We start from the raw sequence: 23,105 nt of genomic DNA on the forward strand, positions 1-23,105 counted from the left end.
GGAGTTAGGAAGTTTGGTCACCTTGGGTAGGGTGTTCTACCCATAGGACCACCCAGGAGAGAACTTAATCAGGTTATAGGTAAGAGGTCTGCTGGGGAAGGGTGGGGGGGGGGTGGTTAAGAGCCACACCCCCTGGCTTGCCTGTGAGGCAGTGGGGTATCTCATCAGCACTGTCCTTTGAACCATATTTCTGACACTGTGGGAAGACAAGATTAGGAAGTCCGGGGTGGGGCCAAACTAGGGCACTGAGACCTCGTGGGCAAGACCACTCCTGGGTAATTCTGGTACAGAAGGGTGGCATTTTGCTGTCAGTGAGCACAGGTGAGTGGTCATTAGGCTCATCACTTCCCACAGGGGCGGGGAAGCAAGGCTGGGGCACAGAGAGCATGATCTTGCTGAGCAGGGCCTTCGGGGCCAGGAGAGAGTTGCCCGAGAGGCTTGGTGCAGATCAGGGGCTGAGGGCAAGGCTCAGGTTTATTTCATCCAGTCACTCGCTCTCAGGCCTTGGCATGGTCAAATGTCACACGAGCTGCTCCAGCTTTCCAAGGTTTAGAGAGTCATCACGGAATATGAAAGTCTTGGCAAATGAATGAAATGCAAACAGTTAAGAAAAATCTCAGATTTACAAGGATGTTTTCTCTCTCTCTGCCTTCCAGATGGAGCTGTAATTATCGGTCTGTCACCTTTCTCTAGACCAGTGGCTGCTGATAAGGCCTAAGGTGAGTTCTACCCTGAGCCTGGCCAGGCCACCTGCCCTTCCTTTCAGGGCACACAGGCCAACACACACCCAAAGGGGCTTCCCACAGAGCTCCTTTCCAGACCACTGCCCTGAGAGAAAGGAGGTGCTTGGCTATAGATTTCTTTGGGGGTCAGAGTCATCAGTTAGACAGCATGTAGGGGGCCAGGATGGCTCCATAATAACGAGAAGACCCCCTCTCCAATATGATGTCCACTTTCAGATGCACAGCAGCGCTCCAAGGAAATGAGGGGAATTTCCAGCAACAATCAGATCAAAAGAAATTGAAATTGAACTTTCCACTTGCTCTTAGGCGCAGTTCCACATAGGTACTAACTAAAGAGCTGGGAGGCCTGGGTTCTTGCCTTTACTCCCGGCACCAATTTGTTGTGTAACGCTGGGAAAATGGTCCAGTTTCTCTGGGTTTCAAGGTAGAGAATTTTTTCAAAAGTAAACTTCTCATCAAGTAAACAGCTCCATTTTTATAAAGTGAAAACACCTGTGTCACCAGTGCCCAAATAAAGAGAGAGAACATGACCAAGGGTGCTGGATCTTTAAATATATTCCTTTTCATTCAAAACTAGATTCCTACACTTTGAATTTAAGACAAATCATACGGAAACTATTTGCCTGTGTTAGAACACAAGAAAGAGTACTTATGAGCACCATGGGTCCCTCCTCTGGTCTTCTCAGCAGAAACCGGTGGGCATAATTCCACCATCAGTGAAGGACATCTCTTACCCAAATGTCCTGGTATTCACCACTTTTTTCGTTAGTATGATTGACAGGGGTTTGGGGGAATGATGGTGGCGGGGAGGGGGAAGGACCGCCCACTCTCTCTTTGTTCTGGAACTATCAACAGTTCTGGGAAGAAGGGGCTTTATAAGAAGGCTTTACATGCTGCCAATGTGTACTACAGCCTGCTGGAGGGCCAGGAGGATCTGAATGCTAGTGTTAAGAAGGAATCTAGTAAAAAAAAAATTTTTTTTTAAAAGGAATCTGGACTAGATAACTGGATGTGCTGATTCCTTCAAGATAACTGGATGTGCTGATTCCTTCATCTGCCAACCTCTGGCCATCCACCAGCTCTAATTGTTGTGCTTTCACAAAGTAGAGAGTATAGGTGAAGTATAACTTGGTGCAGTGAGAGGCAAAGCCGGGAGAGAGCTCTAAATTCAGCCGACATTTACTGAGTGCCTCCTGTGCCAAGTGCTATAGGAACACAGAATCCATGCTTCAGCTCTCAGGGAGCAGAGGTATGTACGCAAATGACAACTAATACAGAGGAGACTGGGTCATCAGAAGGGAAGGACAAAGGATTAGGGGACCCCGCGGGAGGGAAGGATTACTTTTAGGTAAACGTGGAAGGCTGCACTGAGAGGGTGGGTTGGACCTCAGGGCAGATGGGTGGGGAGGAATTTTAGGTGGAGAGAAGCTCCTAGATGCAAATACCAGCCTGCTTTAGTCTGTTCCGGCTGCCGTATCAAAATACCATAGACTGGATGGCTTAAACAACGGAAATTTATTTTCTTATAGTTCTGGAGCCTGAAAGTCTAAGATCAGGGTGCCAGCATGGTTGACGAGTGCTCTCTTCTTGGTGCGTAGACCGACACCTCCCTGAGTGCTTGCCTCGGTGAGTGTACACAGAAAGAGAGAGCTCTCTTTCTAGTCTTACAAGGCCACCAATCCTATCTCATTAAGACTCCACCTTATGACCTTATTCATCTCCAAGTACAGTCACATTGGGGGTTAAGGGACAGAATATGCATTTTGGGGGACACAATTCAGCCCATAGCACAGCGCTGATTCCTCAACTGCTCCTGGCCAGCATAATATTTCAGTCGTTAAGCATCTGCCTTCAGCTCAGGTCATGATCCCAGGGTCCTGTGATGGAGCCCCCCAGTGGGCTCCCTACTCAGAGGGAAGCCTGCTTCTCCTTCTCCCACTCCCCCTGTTTGTGTTCCCTCTCTCGCTGTCTCTTTCTCTGTCAAATTAATAAAATTAAAAGAAAAAAAAAAAAGAAAGAAAGACTACCCTTGCTAACCAGGTATATTTCAGAGTTGATGGGGAATCAATTGTCTCTCAGTGGCCGTAAGTCACAAATCTACAGGCTCAAGAGGGCTTGCTATTGGGTAGCCCTGGGCCCTAAGGCTAGCTCTGGTCAGTTAACCAATTTGAGCCTCAGGGTCCTTTCTATAAAATAGGGATAGATATTCTGCACAGCAAAGGGAACAATCAACAAAATTATAAGACAGCCTACAGAATGGGAGCAAAAATATGCAAATGACATAAGGGGTTAGTATCCAAAATGTATAATGAGCTTATAGGGATACCTGGGTGGTTCAGTCACTTAAGTGTCTGACTCTTGATTTCAGCTCAGGTCCTGATCTCAGGAGTCCTGAGACTGAGTCCTGCTTTGGGATCCTGGCTGGGCATGAAGTCTGTTTAAAATTCTGTCTCTCTCTCTCTCTTCCTCTGCTGCACCCCCATTCCCACTCCTACACATGCTCTCTCTAAAAAAACAAAAGAAAACCAAACCAAACCAAAAACCAAACTTAAACAACTCAACACCTAAAACCAAATAATCCAATTAAAAAATGGACAGATGACACGAACAGACATTTCTCCAAAGAAGAGATCTGAATGGCCAACAGACACATGAAAAGATGCTCAACATCACTCATTATCAGAGAAATGCAAATCAAAACCACAAAGAAATATCACCTGAGGTGTGAGGTGTCATTCAGAATGACTAAAATAAAAAACACAAGAAATGACAAGTGCGGGCGAGGATGTGGAGAAAGGGGAATCCTCTTGCAGTGTTGGTGGGAATGCAAACTGGTGCAGCCACTGGGGAAAACTGTATGGAGGTTCCTCAAAATAGTAAATAGAATTCCCATATGATCCAGTAATTCCACTAGAGGGTATTTATCCAGAGAAGACAAAAACACTAATTCAAAAAGACACATGCACCCATATGTTTACTGCAGCATTATTTACGATAGTCAACTTAGGGAAGCAGCCTGCGTGTCTACCGACTGATGAATGGGTAAAGACGATATGGTGGATATACACAATGGAATAAGACTCAGCCATGAAAAGAATGAAATATTGCCATTTGCAACTATGTGGATGAATCTAGAGGGGTAAAATGCTAAGTGAAAGAAGTCAGTCAGAGGGGCACCTTTCCCCGCCCTGCTCGTGTTCTCTCTCTCAAATAAATAAATATATCTTTAAAAAATATTATTAAAGAAGTCAGAGAGAGACAGAGGCTCATATTTGGAATTTAAGAAAGAAAACAAATGAGCAAAGAAGAAAAGACAACGGACTCTCAACTGTACAGAACAGATAAATTATTTGCAGAGGGGAGGTGGTGGGGGGATGGGTGAACTAGGTGGGGGGATCATCATGAGCACTGAGGACTGTATAGAACTGCTGAATCACTATACTGGACACCTGAAACTAATGTAACACTGTCTGTTAACTACACTGGAATTAAAAGAAAAAGAAAGGGAGAGAGATAGATGGTAGCCTTCAGGGTTTAGACTATAATGTGAATCTGTGACTATAATGTGAATGGTTATCTCACCAGTTTTGCTGCTCCAAGTCTTCTCCTGCTGGATCTGGCTTCCATATACTTGTAGGACCAGAAGTCCCCTCCCAGTAGGAGACCTAATGAGTGGTTTCCATCATCCCACCCTCCTCTTTCCATAAGGGCCACACATTAGAATGGGGGTCTGGCAGCAGCAGGCCCTGCATTCTGGCGGAGACTCCTCGGAAAGCTTCAGGCTACCTGCGAAGCCACTGCCATGGCCTCTCCCTGGCCCTGCCTGCACAGGACAGAGCTCTGCAAACAGAGCTGGGGATGCCAGCCAGGATCTTGCGGTGGTGGGGTAGGAAGTACATTCTGACAGCTCTGAAAAGAAAATCCCAGCATAAGCACGATCCAAGAAACAAAGATGAGTGGTACAGAGAAAGAGAGGCTTAGCTAACTCTGTGTGTGTGTGTGTGTGTGTGTGTGTGTGTGTGTGTGTTGAGGCTGTTGAGGCTGTTATGCTAGACTTGTCAATCTGAAAACAGAGCAAGAAGGGCTAAAGCTAATAGGCTTGTGTTGTGGGCTCCTGATTCAGACCTGTGATGAGCTTCCCTTAAAGCACATAAGGAAATCCTTAAGCCCAGGAAATCTGCCCAGGCAGCACAGCCAGCAACAGTCCTTCATTTTCAAACCAAAAACATGGCAGCTGCAATTACGATGTAAGTGTGTATAGCTTCATTTCCAGTTCCAAAAGGGCCAGGACTGTGTCTTTCACTCTTGTGTGTTCCATTGCTCTCCTGGAAGACTAGGCACATGAGAGTTACTGGAATGAGTGAATCAAAGTGACAGGGGGTTTATAGTTAACAAATTCATCTGTGCCTGGCCTTGGGGAAGAATCCTACTACATCTCTTCTTCTTAGGTCCAGAGCCCATTTTCTGACTCAGAGGTTTCAACGGGCTTCACGTCATGTTGCCGCAGGTCTGCATATGTTGTCCCTTGTTATAGAATGAATGTTCATGTCCCTCCTCCACTCATGTTGAAATCCTAACCCCCAGTGTGATGGCATCAGGAGGTGGGGCCTTCGGGAGGTGACTGAAAATGACAACGAAGGAGCGCTCATGAATAGGGTTAGTGTCCTTATAGAGGAGACCTCAGAGAGCTCTCAGGGCTGCTCCCGGCCTGTGAGAATACAAGAAGCTGGCTGTCTGCAACCTGGAAGAGAGTCCTCCTCAGAACCCAAGCAGGCTGGCACCCTGATTTCAGACGTCCAGTCTCCAGAACTGTGAGAACCACACTACAGCCCGAACTGACTCCTAAGACTTCCCTAAAGAATGAATTTTATGATAAGCTATCTTCTACCCTAGAAGGAAGTTGGGTTTGGGAACCTCAAGGTCCTGAGTACCAATTCAGCTCTCCTTGGCCTGGTCATAGAGAAGGGTCTGGAAAAGATCCAAACCCTCCCCCCACCAAAGCAGGTCATGAGTGACACTGCTCTCTCATTTGGTGTGAAGGAATCCAAAGTCCTCTAGGACACTGCATTGCTAGAAGCTCAGCAACACTCACCACAATGTAAAGCCTGTCACGGGCAGAGCCAGTACTCAAGAGTTTATAAAGCTCCTTACCTACATGGTCTCAGTCTCTGAACACTCTGAAGCAGGTAGACAGGGATGACTCTGCTCTTTTATAAGAAGAAATCTAACACTCAGAAAGTTCGAGAGACTTGCCCCAGCTCCCCCCAGCTGGTCACTGGTGGAGCTGGGTCTGGAAAACTCCTCTGACTGAGTGGTGGCCTCTCACCTCCCAGGCCTGCCCAGGAGAGTCCTGAGGCCGCCCCTTCCTGGGCACAGAGCCTTTCTGTCGCTTCGCTGGAGTTCCTTCCCATGTCTGGCTGCCAGCCAGCTTCTCGCACACCTCTGCCAGCCCACGTGAAGATGAGGATGACACACGGCCATCACACAAAGACTAAACCAGCCGACATACACAGATTAAACCAACACAAAAGGCCTTTCTTCAAAAACCTATATTCTGCTTGGCTAGGTATCAAATAACCAGTTCTTGGCTGTGCTGGGTGGTGCTAAGGGTTTGCCTCAAACCATAAGACCGAAGGATCTGAAAGGGGGGTCGGGGAGAGAGCCAGACGCTCCAGGGCAGGCTGCTGGGCGGTGTTGCTCTGCGGTGAGCGCTGGCTTGTGACTCTTGCCGCCATCGGTCTTCTGAGTTCTGAGTGCCCGCAAAGCTGGTCTGATACTCTGGAAACAAATGCTATTGAGTATAATATACTGATAATGTGAATCCTTGGTATAACTTGAATAATTTAAATTTAAAAAAGAAAAAAAAAGGAAAGTGGAGGTGGGGTACTGAGTAGTGGTGAGTCTGGTGTAGAAATGGAACAGGCCTGGGAGAGTCTGTAGATTTTATGTCTGTAAAATGACAACTGCTGCACTCATTGCATAGGATCCCAAGGAGAGTGGCTAGGAAGGCTGTGGAGTCTATCCTGTTATGTAAATGGAAAACAGCCGGATTCTCCTTACCCAGAGGGCCCCTTTCCTCCAACTGTGACTACCTGGAATCCAGCCCAGAACCAGGAAGTGAGCAAGCAGGCCTCCGAGCAGACAAATTAGTCTATTCATGAAAGGTTTACTGAGCATCTACTCTGGCCAAGTGCAGTATGAGGCACCTGGAAGGAGCTAGAGATAAGTCACAGACATCCCTGCCCTCAGAATGCCCAGTCTTTCCACAAAATCTATGTCAATTACTCACAGGAAAGTTCTGCAAGCTCCAATTCAGTCTACCAACTCATGTTTCAGAAGCAAGTCTAATAAAAGTGGTTTTCTGGCCTATAATAGATTGGAATCAGCAAATTAGGAGACTGCTGGGGATAAACTGACAACAGAAAGAAGTATCAGTATCAGTCAACAGCAATAAATGAAGAGGTGGGAATTGAACAGAAATGAAAATTCAGAAAGTTGTCTGGAACCACTTGGTAGAAGACTAACTATCCCTACCCTTTTCATTTGGTTTTGAGAACATTACCATATTGTAGTAAAGTATCTTATTAGAACCCATTATCTTTACTTAGTACTCTACACTTTAAAATTTGCTTCCACACACACAGTAATCCTCATGTGCCTAACACTATGGTAGATATTAATTTCTCTTTTTTTTTTAAAAGAAGGATTTATTTATTTATTTGAGAGAGAGAGACAGAGAGCGTGCATGCACGAGCAGGGGGAGTGGCAAAGAGTGAGGGAGCCCATTCGGGGCTCGATCTCACAACCCAGAGATCATGACCTGAGCCCAAACCAAGAGCTCAATGCTTAACTGACTGAGCCACTCAGGTGCACCTACATATTATTTCTCAAGGCATCAAAAAATATATAATATATTAAATAGAATTAAAGTTTAAGAAGGCAGGGAACTATAATATTTTTAAAAAATGATCACAAATAGTTAATGTCAAATAAACATCATTAAAGGTAATTTTGGTAATTTGCAAATGACCACTTATGTGGGAACAATTCATTCCCCGACAATACCAAAACCATGGCACTACATAATAGCAATAAGCTAGAGAAAGGAGTTTCTTACCTACGTACGTAAATATATATATATGTGTATGTCTACCTGTCAGTCATGGATACAACCATGGTGGTCTATAGTGAAATCTTTAGCTCTCTAGAGATCATCCACATTCAAGGAAACAAAATGGAAAATGGCCAAATTCTGTTTTATCTACTTGTACTCTATGAAGCCTGCTGATTTTGCTAGGATCCAAGAGTGATCCTGAATTTCCCCCTATTTAGGAGTTCCCTCATGGGTTTTAGGAAGCTCTGCATTTTGTTTTATTTCTTTATTTATTAATTATTTAGATATTCAGAATGCCTGCCGGCAAGTTTCTAAATAACTTATTTCCTCAGGACCCCAGCCCCATGTCTGCCATGGACCAGAAGATGGAACCATACACATGGCCCTGCTTGGCTCCAGGCACATGGACACTTGTTCAGGCAAAGAACAGATGTAAATTCCCAGTTTTCAAAAGTCTCAAGGCTGTGAGCTCGGTAGGGACAGGGGCTGTGCTCCTTTTACTCACTGCTCTCTCTCTGCTATCTGGCATGGTGCCTAGCGCAGTGCCTGACAAATGATAGGTGCTTAGTGAGTATCAGGGGAATGAATGAATTAGGGCTGAGGTTTGGTCCCTAAACCCAATTCCAAGGGCTGCATCGGGGGCCCCGGGCTTGCTTGGCTCAGAGACGTCAAGGTTGTCAAGTGATACTATCTTTGCATCTGTGAGACGAGCTGGCCAGGTATTCTGGCCAGCACCCTGTGGAATTCAACAACCTCCTGGGACAACAGAACAGTAAGCAGGGGTGGGTGGGGCGGTGGCAGCTGCCTTCTGCAACCCTTGTGAGCCTGTCAAACTGCAGGTCAAGCCGGTTCTGTCGGTCAGGTGGTAAGGTAAGTTGAGCATACACTCACACACACATGTATACAAATAGTTAAATCTTACCAAGCAAATTCTTCACGCTTAAGAATTCTTGTTTTGCTTTTTTCTTTTTCTTGTCAGAGACAAGATGTCCTCAACAGAGGGGCAAATATAGGTGTCTAGACATCTAGATTCATTAAAAGAGACAGCAGAGAGAGTCTGTAAATGATTGGAACAAAGAATATTTTTTCTAGCAGACCAGAAACAAAAGTAGTTACGTTCCTCTCTGTAAAACTGGTCCTGCTACAAATGCTGGGGCAAAGAGGCAGCAGTCACAGCAACCAGGCCAAGTCGCTCTGTCCACATCGCTATTGACCAGTCTTATTCATACGGGAAGCCCGGGCCCGGGATAGAAACAATGTGACAGGAGGGGCCTTGAGGTCAGTGACCTCTATGAATCATAGAAAGAAAATGGCATGCCCCAAACTCACTAACCTGATGCCTTGTGGGTAGAGTAGGGAGGGTATGGAGTGGCTTTATTTAAGTATCACAGGAGAGAAATTTGAAGTCTGTCCACATACATAAGCCAATCAAATTTAAAGCAGAGAAACATGAAAAGTCCATTGGTTAGCACTGCAAGAAGTTTTTCTCCTCCCAGACTTGCTCCTGCCATAAAATAGATTTCTAGGCTGAGATTAAATGCAGAGATCTTGGCAGACTGTGTGGGAGGTAGGTCCTTTAAGCACTAGCCTTCTTCCTGGTGGTCCCAGGGATTCATTGCTGTCAGGCACCAGCACAGTGTCCAGGAGGAAGGAGAGCGAGGGAAGAAGGGAAAGAGGAAGGAAAGCAGCCAGGGTCAGGAGGAGAGACAAAAAGCCCATAGTTGGGGCTGTGGCCTCTCACAAGCTTCGGAGAGCAGGTGATCCTATGGGAACAAGGGTCTCCTCATGTAGTGAGGGGTGAGTGGCTGTCCTCCTGTATCCCTCCAGGGAAACTGAGAAGGCCCCTGACTTGCTGTTCTCTGCTTCCTCAGGGAGATCAGCTAAGTGCTGGTTACCCCCAGCAGAAGGATGCAGAAGAGGCGTCTGGGCTCCTCCGACACCACTAGGCTCCCATAGCGGAGAACACCTCAGAACCAGGGGCACCTGCTCCATCCTGGGGCTCCAGTATGAATCTCTTGATGCCTATTTTCCTGTTCCCACAAACTGGAGTAACTTTGAGACACAGTTTGAACATATCATCTCCTGCTAGTAACGTTTAGGGGCTTCTCATCCTCTTCCAGAGGGGAAATGCCCAAGTTCTTGATCTAGCACACGGGTCCCTTCTTGACCTGGGCCTGGCCCGCTTCTGCATCCTAGCTCGTGTTCTTTCTCCCACCTCCTGAACTCCAGTTGGAGTGAACAGCTTGCTGTTCTCTGAACCTGTCAGGCTATTTTACATGGCAGTGCCTTTGCTTATGGTCTTTTCTATGCCTCGAATGTCTTTCCTTCCTTGCTACCCAGTGAGTATCTTTCAGACATCAGCCAAAGCACCACCTCCACCATGAAATACCCCTAGAGCAACTCCAGCACAGATCCAGGTTTGTTCATGGTCTGTCCCTTTCTCCCTCCCAGAATGTCAGCAACTGGAGGGCAGACTTGGTCTATTTTGTTTCCCACTGCATCCTGGGTGTCCAGAGTGCCTGGGCCACCAAAGGCACTTGTTAAATGTTTGCTGAAGGAAGGACAAGGAGGGACTGAATTGTCTGCACTGACAGTACTGCTCCGGGGCTATGGGTTCCACGAGACAAGATCTGGGTTGTATTCCTTTCTGCATCTCCCAGAGGCTGGGCATTTGGCAGAAGTGGATATGCGAGAGAAGGAATGAGGGATGAATGCTCACATGGACACTAAGCACACGGTCCTGGCATCGCCCCAAGAATAAGTCACTTCCAGCATTCTGTTCTGTATTAGAGCTTCTTTTTCCTTCTTTCATGTTGCCTATTCTGTGAGAAGAGTTACCTTTCAAATGAAGCATGTTCTAAATTCCCTTCAAACACATCTTACAGCACAAGAAGGTTGGGCTAGATTATCTTAAACACTTGGCTAACCCTAAAAGTCATGGATTCTACAATCTGTCAGGGACTATGCTCAGAAGTGCTGTTCCATTTCAATTTATGTTTCAGAAAGAACCTTGTCTAAAGAGCACAGACCTTGGAAATAATACAGACCCATCATCATACATTTGAGGGACTACTTTATTTTGGATTTTCTGTTTATTTGCATTATCTGTGTTCCATCTACCACAGGATGGGGGGAGGAGGAGAGGGGGAAGGCTGGTCACAGAAAGCCTGAGATAGTTTGTCAGGAGGCTCGAGGTTGGCGACTTTGAGCAGGTCCTCCTCCTCTTTGGCAATGAGGGGAGCTGGGCTAAATGGTCTTTGAAGACCTGTAAACTTGCAGAAATATTAAAATCCTGTGCTATGAGGATTCACACATCGGACCTCCTTATGCTGCCTATACCTGTGCAGATATTACACTTAAATATGGTAAAACAAAAAAAAAAGCTTACTTTTTTTTCTTAAGCATGAATAAAAGAGTTATTATGCAAAATATGCTGCCCACAAATTCTCAACTAGTAGCTGTTCTGATTTCTAAAGCAGCTTCTTTAAAAAAAGAGAACTTATAATTACACATGGACACAGACACATCCATTACAGACATTACAGGACGTGTCTGAAGGAGGTGGACAGATGACACTTTTAATAATGCTTTAAAAAAGACATTCCAAGGGGACTTCGGATCATTCCTGTGAGGAGAACTTGGGTCAAATCTTGGGTGGTGTGAGAACAGCAGGGCTAACAAATGGCGAGCGTAGGCTGATAGATTTTCTGGTCACATCCTAACAGCAGTCAGAGAGCACGGATGCATTCCATGGAGCATTTATGGGCTCACTAGCACTAGTCTATGACAATTTTATTTAATCATAAAAATATAATAGTAGTCAAATCTTTTTGTAGTTTCAGTTTACTGCTTTCTTGAGTGAAATAAATGGTCTCTCAGATTTCTTTTGCTTTCATCTCGCTGCTCTAAGTACAGTAGGATAAGGTTCCAATTAAGACCCATTAAATGTTCACATTGATTCATGCGAGCCATTTTCCAGTTTCTTTTCCTAACACAATCTCAATGCACCTCTGAGTTATCTCTGTGGTGTGTTTTCAGTTTAGCAGTTGCCCGTACAAAAGAGAATTATTTGGGTGTGAGGTCTCCCTTCCTCTTACTTCTCCAGCCCAAAGTGCTGAGCAGAGACTCTCCTTCAGTGTCCTCCAGTCATGCATATGTTTATCACCTGTCAGGTATGTCCAGCTGAACAAGGCATGCCCCTTGGGGGAGGGGGTGGCTGGCAGCTGGCCAGAGCCAGACTGGCCCTCCCAACCCCCTTCGGCGGCTACACCAGAGCAGTGCACTGAATGCACTGGGCCCAGAGACATCTACAAGAGGATCCTCTGGTGCTTTTGCATCTTTCAGGTCCACAGAGGGACCTTGGAGGCAGGGGACGCATAGAGCTTTCTCTAGCTTCTCCCTAGGTGGGAACACATACTCAGACAGCAGAGATGGCCCATCTACGCTAATAGCAAGTGCATACTCCATAGCTTCTCCCACTACGAGCAGGGAATCTGGAGGCAGACAGTGACCATTTCAATAACATCACCATCAACATCATTCTGGCCCAGGAAATGTGCTCATCACCATTGTGCATGGTCTAACTTACGTTGCACAACAATGCCATGAAGTATTCTTGGTGCCATCCCTATTTTATGGATGAGAAAGCGGGCTGGTGCAGGATGGTGGAGCTGGGACAAGAACTTATTAGGTCGCCAGGCTCCAGAGTCCATGTTCCTCTTATCAAGCTAGAAAAACATACTACTGAGACCTTAAAGCAGAGGCCAGAGCACATGCCGCTGCCACGACAGGGCCTCTCATACACCAGGTTCTCTCGTGGTGTGCGGCATCTGATGCCCCACTAAGGGGACACGTTCCCAAAGGACCTGCATGTGAAGAGATTGAAGAAAAATATTTAAAGTTGCCCTCAGGAAATGTGTTAAAAAAAATGAATGAATGATGTGGTGGTTTGGGAGCCTTTGAGTATAGATTTTCCTGCAGTGTGATTTCTTAGAGTGGGACATACCCGTCAAAAAACTTCGTTTTTAAACCCAATCATAAGTCAGAGTAGATTTGCCATGACAATGCCACCAACTAAGTGAGCAAAGACTCCACAGGCATCCACTGCCATAGCCGAGAGTTAAATCTGAGACCCGAGTAATAAGGACGACAATGGACTCTTCACAACAATCCTAGGAGCTGGGGTTTGTCTCTATGCTATAGTTGCAGAAAGTGACACTCAGGATAGCTGGCCCACGTTTATCATCCAAGTGAAAGGAGAGTGGCCAGGATATGATCCTAAATCCGCCCCCAAAGCGCTCTCTCACATATCACTGTTTTCTCAAGTACAGTATTTGCAAAATCTTTAAACACAGTAGCTTCCTCTGGATCTCAGAACACTGGTTCCAGCAAAAACGAAACTATGGGGTTTCTTTTAGAATAGATTAGAAGACAAATAACCCGTAATGCCGAGGAAATGGCTCTTAAATTTTTAGCTCTATATCAGGTCAGGAAGTGTGGTCAGTAAAACAGAAGTATTGTATGGTTCCAAATCTGGGACCATTTTAACCTTTTCTGCAGTATTATGCCCAAGGAAAGCTGTATTCTTGCAACACCCAATCATTCATTAAACGCATGCTTATTAGGTAGCTGCTAAGTGCCAGGCACTGCTGTGGCACTGGGGTCAGACTCTGCTCTCAAGGTACCTCTATTCTCGTGGGATGGGGTGGGGATGGGAGTGGGAATGTGGAGACTGACAAAGGAAATATATGGCAGGAAGTGTATAAAGGAAAATAAAGTAAGGTAAAGGGGGAAACAGTAACCATGGGGCTTATCTACTGTTTTAGATACAGTGGTCACGGAAAGTCAGATAAGATAATAAGACATCTGAGAAAAAAAATCTGGAAGCCTCTCCAAACCATGCTGACTTCTGAGGGAAAAGTATTCGAGGTAGAAAGCAGCAAGGACAAAGGCTTAAGGTGTGTTTGTGGAACAGTGACAAGACCAGCTGTGGCTAGAGTGGAATATTTGTGAATGCTATCCTTAGAAATGAAAATGATTAAATTTATCTACTTATGTTGGTCTGGCCATGTATTCACACTTTGTCTCAGAATTATATATCCATCTTCTATCAGAGTAGGAAGGGCTCTTCTGACAGCAGGAAAGTGAAGCCCAGAGAAGAGCAGAGACGTGCCCAGGACAGCTTGGCTGAGCAGCCGTGAAAGGACTGGGCCGCCCTCACTGCTGCACCAGCATTTGATCCATGGCGATGGGCTTTCCATGATAGAATTGATAGAATTTCCTATCTCAGTGGAGGGGTTTTCTTTGTGATGATACTTTATTTCTTAACCCACTGAGTCACCCAGGCGCCCGGTTATACTTTAATTCTTTATAATCTGTCTCGGTGATTTATGAAAAAGGTCCTCAGTGACTGAAGACCAAGGCAGGCCCAGAAAAATTAGATCTACCACCAGTCAGGAGTTAAACTCTGATCAGACGTTCCTTTTGACATCATTTTCTTATACATATTTGATGTCCCAATAGAGGATTTTCCAGGGAGCAAAGGATGACTGGGATTTGCGTGCGCAGCTGTCCTAACTGTATTCACCCTGCTCAGAGGGTCTGGGTTCAGGTACTTTGGGAAGAGGGTGCCGACAGTTTATTTCTTGGCTTCCCTTATGCGTCTTCTACAGCTCTGCCTCATCTTGGGATGGAACTCGGAAGGGAGTGATTAGCTTCGTGTCCCTTTGCAGTTTAATTACACAAGACACTAGCCTTCAGAATGACACTACTCACGTTCCTGGTCTCACAGCCATGCTGAAGGGGCTTAGTGGGTTCCCAGCTTTTTATGGTCCCACTGAGATGAAGCTATGGCTAGCTTTCAACTTCAAAGCTTTAATGTTAGACTTCAGGATAATTATTTTCCTGGAATGTTCTGGATCCGAGTTCCTCAAAAACAAGAAACTGAGGAAACCGGTAAAGGAAAGACAGTTTATCCATAGGATCCTGCTTTTTTTTTTTTTTTCCTAGATCATTATGTCAACATTATGAATTTAAACCATTGCTAAAGCAGGTGTATTATTTAGTGCTGTGAGATGGTGTTAACAGGGCAAGGGGGTAGCAACTGCTCCGTCCATGAGCATTCACTGTGGGTCAGGCCCTATTAGGCTGTCTCACCCAATTTGCACAAGCTGGGAAGTAGTGGTGACACCTCCATTTTCCGGATGAGAAAACTGAGGCTCAGCGGCCAGTAACTTGCCCAGAGTCATCCTGCTAGCATAAAGCAGAATAGAGGTTTCCAAGGCAGCTGACTTAGGCATCCATGCTCTTATCCTCTATGACATCTGACTTTAGGAACCACTGGAGATGAGTTCAAAACCTCAGGGCAGACTGATTCACAATATGAATCCATTCAGGCACCACCCTACCAACTGCCGCTGGACCACATAAAGGAGGATCTGTGTGAATTACAAGTGTTACGAATCAGGAAGCAATCCCACACAAAGAGCGAAGAACATTCCTTTCTTAGTTACACAGTACAAGCATCCATGGCCAGGGTTGGTGCTGAGTGGTGCAAGGGTCCATCTGAAGCTTGGTGGGGGCTGCCATCAGCTCCAGCTGATCCCCTGGGGAGGCAGCCAGGCATTCCCTACAAGCTCTCAGGGGCTTTACATGGGGTGAGCATGTGGTGCTCCAAACTACCCTTGTGTTGGAAAACCCATCCGAAGAGATGAGGGGAGTAAGAGGTGCCTTTTATTTAGCTTCTTTGAAATTGGTGACTTTCAATATAATCAACCCAAACTGGCAACTGGCAAATTTTGCCATTCTAATACTAACCAGGTCACTCACTAGAAGTGTTACATGTTTGGATGGGCAGAAGTTAATGTATAGTTAGGAAAGTTATTGTTCTTTTTTTGGAGGGAAAAAAATCCCACATTTTTCTTTGGTACTATAACAGAGTGTAACTTCAAAATGGTTATATTGTTAAAATTGTTAAGCTTTTCTTAGACATACAGTTCCATTTTATGTGAGGAACTGTCTTTGTCACACAAAGAAAGATACGGAAGGTTGAATGCCTGTGTGACAGCTAAAGAACGAGCTGCCAACACTGGGAGGACAGGAAGGCTTCAAACACTGGCGTTTCTGCCCTGAGCCCACCACACTGGACTTCATTCATGGACCTGCGTGGGGCCAGGGGAGTTTCCCAAATGGGTGTGACCTGCGACCATCCGCTTTGAGAAAGACAAAGACCTAAGAATGTTTGAAAAATTAGGCCCCTTCTGTAAGTTCTAAAAGCTGAAATGGGGCTCTGGAAAACTGCCACTCTGAAAATGTCACTCTGCTTCCCTCACCTGCAGATGCTGTACAACGAAGAAAGTGACCAGTTTTTGTTTGCAGGGAAATGTCCAAGGTGAGCACAATAGATACAGTTCAGGTATGCTTAGTCAATCAATGTTTAGGTTTTCTTACTAAGTCATCAAATTACAGAAGACCTGGGATATGCATGTCACCCAGCTCAGGCAGAATCTGGTTTCAAAGGCTTCACTGTCCAACTTCCTCACCTGTTCTGATCTCCCCAGAAGTGCTGGAGCTTCTGGTACAGTGCAGGGTTCTGCAAGGACTTCCCTCTGGAGAAGCTGGGTGGGGGCAGGGGGCCACAGGAATCCCTCCTCTCACCTGCCACAAGAGACTCCGGCTCTGGGAGCTGGGATCTATGGGGTCTTTCCAAATGAAAAAGTCACTAACTAAAAGGAATATGCAAAGGTGCTTATTCCCAATACAGTAATATGCAGGCAGTCAAACAATCTGTCATTCGAGTTAATTTAATTATCAGACTGCATTTAATTATTCAATATAAAATGTAAATAAAGTGAAGGGCTGACAGCACTACTAATTATGTTCATTATAATAATTAAATGGGAAGGGATTTCAAAAGAGTCACGAAATTACCATAAAATACAAGGAAGTTTTTGATTATAAAAACAACATTTTAATTAGATACTGCAGCCCGATAGGAAAAAGATGATTGGTTTCATCAAGAATGGGGTATTATATTTTATTATTCAGGTTTCTCTTCTGAAGTCATCTTTGGTATCAGGGGGGCTCAGTACTTCCAGTTAATAGACTAAATGGTGGCAAAAAAATAGTGCCAATCCTTTATGCAAAGCAGTTGCCTAATAAAACAGCCTTCGGCTGTTCAAAATCTCCTGTCTTATAAAGACACAAGCTGTTTCCCCAGGAGGAAATAAAGGACCCACTGCGGACATACAGGCCTGCAAATTAACATGACTTCTGACTAATGATATAGAAGCATTAAATGAATTGAGCATCATAATTTCTCCTCTGAAATTCCTCTGATTTAGAGAACGTGGCATCAGGTTAAATACATTCGCTTCCCAAGAACAGAAGAGAGGTGGAAAGGGCACTGACTGCACTGCCAGTGGTGGGGCGGGGGCGTCCCAGGTCCTGCTCGCAATTCCTTCCCTTCCTCCAAGCCTCAGCTACTCCACCTGCAATCTGAGGCAGCTGGACTGGAGACTCCAGAGCGCTTCCAGGCGAAGACTCCATGAATCTTGACCAGAGCTGGGAAGAGAGCTGAAAGCTCTATTTACCACATCCCCTCAGCAAACACTCAGCAAATTACTGGGTTTTGGGGAGATTAGGAAGGGAATTCAATAAAACAGGTTTTTAGAATGAAATAATCAATTAGCTTTTTAATTGCAGAAAACTCCCCGATTCTACTGGGATAGGAGCAGTTATCATCTTAGTAAGCCTGAGGCTCTTTCCCCCAATGCACCCGGATGGCACGGAGCGTGGCTGAGAGCCGGTGAGCACAAGCCTCTGATGCAGCTAGAACTGTGGCCAGAGATGGCTCCACAGAGCAAGGCCCAGACATCTCACCTGTAAGTCCCAGCTCATCAGTGTCTGTCAGTGGAGCTCCTCTACTAATTGGGGGCCAGGGGACTCCAGGGTATTTTCAGCTTTTAAGGATGAGCTGTCATGGAGGCCACTAAATAAGCCATCTGGTGCTGACAGAATCTGGAGCAGAGCAAGGAGCGTCTGAAAAACCACAAAATGGCTTGGAGTTCCCATGAGATCAGAAGGCTGCTCTGTCTGTGGTTCTAATCTCAGCTTTTAAAATATCACAGGCTCATGGAACTCATAAGGGAGGTCATCTAGAACAATCCACTTCTTTAAACAAAGTTTTTTTATTGTGGTAAAATATATATAACATAAAACTTACCATTTTAACCATCTTTAAGACTGCAATTCAGTGGCATGAAGTATATTCACAACATCATGCAACCATCAACACCATCATCAACCATCAACCATCAACATTTCCAGAACCAGTATACCTCCCTGTATTGTCAAAAATGCTCAAATCTCAAGAGGGAATATGATTAATTTAAGATCACACAAGGGGCATCTGGGTGGCTCAGTCAGTTAAGCATCTGCCTTTGGCTCAGGTCATGATTCCAGGGTCCTGGAATTGAGCCCCTCATCGGGCTCCCTGCTCAGTAGGGAGTCTGCTTCTCCTTCTCCCACTTCCCCTGCTTGTATTCTCTCTCTCTCTGTCAAATAAATAAACAAAATCTTAAAACAACAACAACAACAACAACAACAACAAACCAAAAATGATCACACAGCTTGTGGCAGAGAGGTAGGTTAGAACCCAGGCCTTCTATTTGCTAGACTGCAGTCGATTTTATGCTCATAAAATGCACTCATTTATAACTTGCCAGGATTTTTACAAGTTTCCTGAACAAAACACACAGGTATGTCCCAGCAGCTTTCCAATCGGTCTTCAGAGTTGTGGAACAACAGCTTCTCAGTGTACTGTCTTGGTAAGTGGGCATTATTTTCTGTACCCCAACCCCTGCCCAGGATACACATTAGAGATCCCCAGTAGATGGGGTCTGTGATACGTGGGATTTTCTTAAGCAACACGAAATGAAAAGTACACTGAGCCGAGTGCAAGTTACTCTGTAAGACCTGGGTTCTAGTCCTGGTCTTCTAGTGATTCATCATGTCATGTCCGCGACTTGCTTCACCTCTTCAGACCCTGGTTCCTCACTTGTTTGAGAGGCAGAAATATACCCTGTAGAGCCTCACTGAAGAGCTAATGAGGTCCAAAAGACAACAGATGGGAAGAACAGTACCGAGAATTCTACAAATATCAGGGGTTATGCTTACAAACAGCACCTCCATAATGTACAGTGTCTCAGTGTTTGACAATTACTATAATTTCTATCAATTTCTGATTTCTCTACTTTTTTATCATAGTCTTTCTTCTTATCATTTCATCATCCACTGAGGCTGCAGTGACCTCTCTGATCTTGTTTCTAGTCAGAAGTGATGTCCAGTTTAGTGTTGTCTTTCTGGGAGGCAGGCGTCAAAATGGGGATCTGGCTTTTTTCCCTTTTCTAATCTCTTCTTCATAATGAGCTCACCTCTCGACAGTTGTCTCCACATCCCTGTTGCATCTTCCTCCTCAGCTGATGAGCCACAGAGCACCCGTCTCCTGCCTGTGCCGCCTGGTACTCTCTCTGCCTGCTTCCTCGTGTCCCAGTGTGCCCAGTCTCTGCTCTGTCCCTTGGTCCCAGTCACTGCTGCCATGCCATCTCCAAATGCCAGTTCCCTCGACCTCATTTCCTGTTCATTCTGGTGAGCCCACAGAAACTTAGGAGGTATGCTTGATCTACAGAAAAGGATCAGTCTGTAATCTAGCAGCAGCGGCAAAACTCTTTTAACTCCCACACAACTCTGAGTTCAGTAAATTCATCACAAAAGAGTTGGCTTCGACAAAAAGTTTCAAACCATCCCCAAATGTGGGAGTGCTGAAGGAGCTGAACTCTTGCTGAGAAACTGTAACTGAACTCTTGCTGAGAAACTGTAACACAGCAAAATCCTCACCTCTTCACAAGCGCAGTAGATAGCATTGCCATCTATGTTGAACAACTTAAGTTTAAAACAGGAAATCGTTTGGTAAACCACGGTCTGTCTATACAACATAAAGCATGCAGCCAATAAAAATGATACAACAGTGTGCGTCAGCTATATGTCAATAAAAAAAATACCCACAAAGTATGATTTTGATATACAAATGCCGCCTGACTTATGATGATTCAACTTTTGATTTTTCAACTTTATGAAAGCATACACATTCCGTAGAAACTGTACTTTGAATTTTGATCTTTCCCCAGGCTAGTGATAGGACACTTTCTGGAGATGTGCAGTGTTGGCAGCTCCCAGCCAGCAGCCCCCCTCCTCGGCCTCGTCATCCACGTGATCATGACGGCAAACAACTGACAGACTGAACAACCATTCTGTACTCAGACGTGCTTCTGTTTTTCACTTTCACTACAGTATTCAATGAGCTAGATGAGATATTCAACACATTACTATAAAATAGGCTTTGTGGGAGATGATTTTACCCAACTGTTAGTGTTCTGAGCATGCTGAAGCTAGGTGAGGTGTATGAAGTGTACTTTCCACTTAAGGTATTTTCAACGTATGATGGGTTTATTGGGACATAACCCCAGTGCAAGGAGAGGAAGACCTATAATGTCACATGTATAAACCAGCACATAAGGGTTTGCACAGTATGATCTCGGCTAAGTAAAATATTCATACAGGGGTGGTGGTTTGTGAAACAGGTGAAGGTGGTCAGAAGGCACAAACTTCCAGTTATAGGATAGATAAGTTCTGGGGATTGTAATGTATAACATGGGGACTAGTACTGTATCATACATCTGAAAGTTGCTAAGATAGGAGATATTAAAAGTTCCCGCCACAAGAAAAAAGTCTGTAACTCTGTGAAGTAATGGATGTTAACTAAACTTACTAGGGTAGTAATTTTGTATGATATGCATATATTAAATTACCAGTTTGCACACTAAAATGAACATAGTGTTATATGTCATCTATATGTCAATACAGTCCTGCCCTAGTCTAGTTTGCTGTAGGCTAAAAAGACCTAATGAGCATGCTTGTTAGAGATCTGCCTAAGATAAAACTTATTAAGTTTGGAGTGAGAGTTAAGAGTTGTCCAGAGGCTTTTTTCTCAGCTATAATCCATACTGTTAAGGTTGCAGTAGGCTTTAGATAAATGATGCTGTCAGGAACTACTATTTGATACGTTAGTTATGCCATTACTCTGGTTTTTAAAATAAAGAGAAATAAAGTGCTCATCATCATCATCATCATCATCATCATCATCATTATTATTATTTTTACAAAATCAGTAACATAGTCTTCCCAACTTCTTAAAGCAGCAGAACCCTATTTACTAATGAACGCTTGCCTGAAAACTACATTATCCCAACAGTTAAAAGCAAAACTACTCTGGGTGACTCAAGGGAGAGAAGCCCAAGTCCTGTTTTCTCAGGCCCCCCTCCAACACCACCTAGTAGCCTCTAAGCACCTAGGCAAAAGCCAAGCACCAAAAGCGGCTTCAGAAAGCCCCTGACTCTAATGCTATCTGCAAAGTGATCCAAGTGGAAAGGTGCAACCGACCTCCTCAAAACAAAACAAAGACATGGATAGAACATCAGAACCTGTGTGGTAAGGGTTTGATGCTTCTGTGGAGTGAAGGTTGTATTAAAAATATTTTATTTTTACAGCTCTAAGAGGAGGCCTTGGTGCTAATCTAGTGCTGACCACATCTCTTTGGATAGAATAAGTCAGAGACCTGTCCCTGGACCCTGGGTGAAGGGCCTCACACAGGACAGACGGGTTCCAGCAGGCCAGCCTGCCTTTTCTCACTCCAATACCTCACACTCTCAGTGTTGGGGGGGCAGTCTAAGAAGTGTCCAGGGCCTCTTACCTGGTTATCTGGGTGGTTGACAGTGAAGTAGCCCACACAGACGATGACCTCATGAAGGAGGCTTTCACAAGAGACTTGGCTGCAGTGGCCCAGCAGGGAGCTGGCGATGTGCCGGAAAGCCAGGGACAAGCCCTCTGCCCCTACAATAGACTGACAAAGACAAGAAGCGGTTAGAACTCCTCAGCTAGGGGAGAGGGGCTGCAAATCACAGAGCAAGACTGGACCCTGTGCACTTTCTGCTATGGTGCTGGAAAAGCATAGGAAATTTCTAGAGCACTATGTTTCAGAGTTCAGTTCAGGGATTCCCGCTCTAATAAATGACCACAATAAATTGAATGTTTAACCTGAGAAGAGACATGGAGAAATACGCTTTACTATGTGGATCAAGATTCTATCTGCCTAAACCATGGTTATTTATTCCATCTGCAGTATGGAATTTTTTTCTCATGGTACAAATACTCTCACTGTAGAAAATTTGGAAAAATACAAAATACCAAAATTCTCCTGCGAATCTATCATTTAGCTAACTTCTAACGCTTTTTTTTTTTTTTTTTAATCTGAAGGAGAAAACATTTTCTTGAACACAGGGATAAAAACACAATTCCAAATATTTACTGATGTTCCAATAGGGAAGCAATACGAATAATGAATGCTTATTATTCAAATAAAAGGCTCTAGAAACCCAGCGTTCCCAAAAGAATGTAAAAAAACCAACAACCCACTTCCCCCCAATAAAAACAAACCACGGAGCCCCCTCAACTGTAAGGCTTCTGGGATCCTTTCTCCAGACAGGCAGAGGGCTGTTGTTGGTGGGCAACGCAGGAGGAGAGCCTGACTCTGTCTGTGCAGCCTGAAGCTTCTATTTAATAAACATGTCAAACAGACAGAGCGACAGGAGGGCAAAGGGGAGAGGCAAAGCCCACAGAATACACTCGCAGCCGACACTGGAATGAAGCACCCCTGCTGGCCTGTGGGAAAAGGCCGTGTTTTAAACTCATCTCTTGATTTGAGGTCTTGCTGGGCTTGAACCAGGTCAGATACGTTGCAGTTTGGAAGTTGCAATGAATTCACTTTGCCTAACGGTGGTGAAACACAGTCCTGTTAGTGAGTATTGCTGAAATAAAATGACCACTAAATTTTAAGAGTGCCTTCTGTCTCAGTTTCATTGCCCTGAGACAAAATGTTTTTCAAGCCCCAAAGAGGCTTCACGAGAGCTTTGTTCCTTTAAATCAAGTAATGACACCTTCTCAGCTCAGCCCTTATTTAATTAGTTGTGTCCAGCATGCTGTGACCCAGTACCCTCTGTTTAACCTTCACTGATAAGAGCAGGTCAAGGGGCATGTAAGTTTGAATATAAAAATTAAACCAATTTTTCAAGGAAACTATATTTCCTTTTTAGCCAGAATTAATTGCCAAGTCAGTACATTGATTTGTTTCTTGA

At 44.8% G+C, this 23,105-nt stretch overlaps 1 protein-coding gene across 3 annotated transcripts in view; it reads right to left on the reverse strand.

Annotated features, from left to right (window-relative positions):
• SCAPER (S-phase cyclin A associated protein in the ER) overlaps nt 1-23,105 on the reverse strand; it is a 520,882-nt gene that overhangs the window by 7,396 nt on the left and 490,381 nt on the right. For all 3 annotated transcript variants that reach the window (XM_032342354.1, XM_032342353.1, XM_032342352.1), the window contains one exon: nt 21,665-21,814. In XM_032342354.1, the coding sequence (XP_032198245.1) occupies nt 21,665-21,814 (150 nt within the window). The remainder of the gene's footprint in view (nt 1-21,664; nt 21,815-23,105) is intronic.

This window comes from Mustela erminea, chromosome 5, assembly GCF_009829155.1.
Source record: "Mustela erminea isolate mMusErm1 chromosome 5, mMusErm1.Pri, whole genome shotgun sequence".
NCBI lineage: Eukaryota > Metazoa > Chordata > Mammalia > Carnivora > Mustelidae > Mustela > Mustela erminea.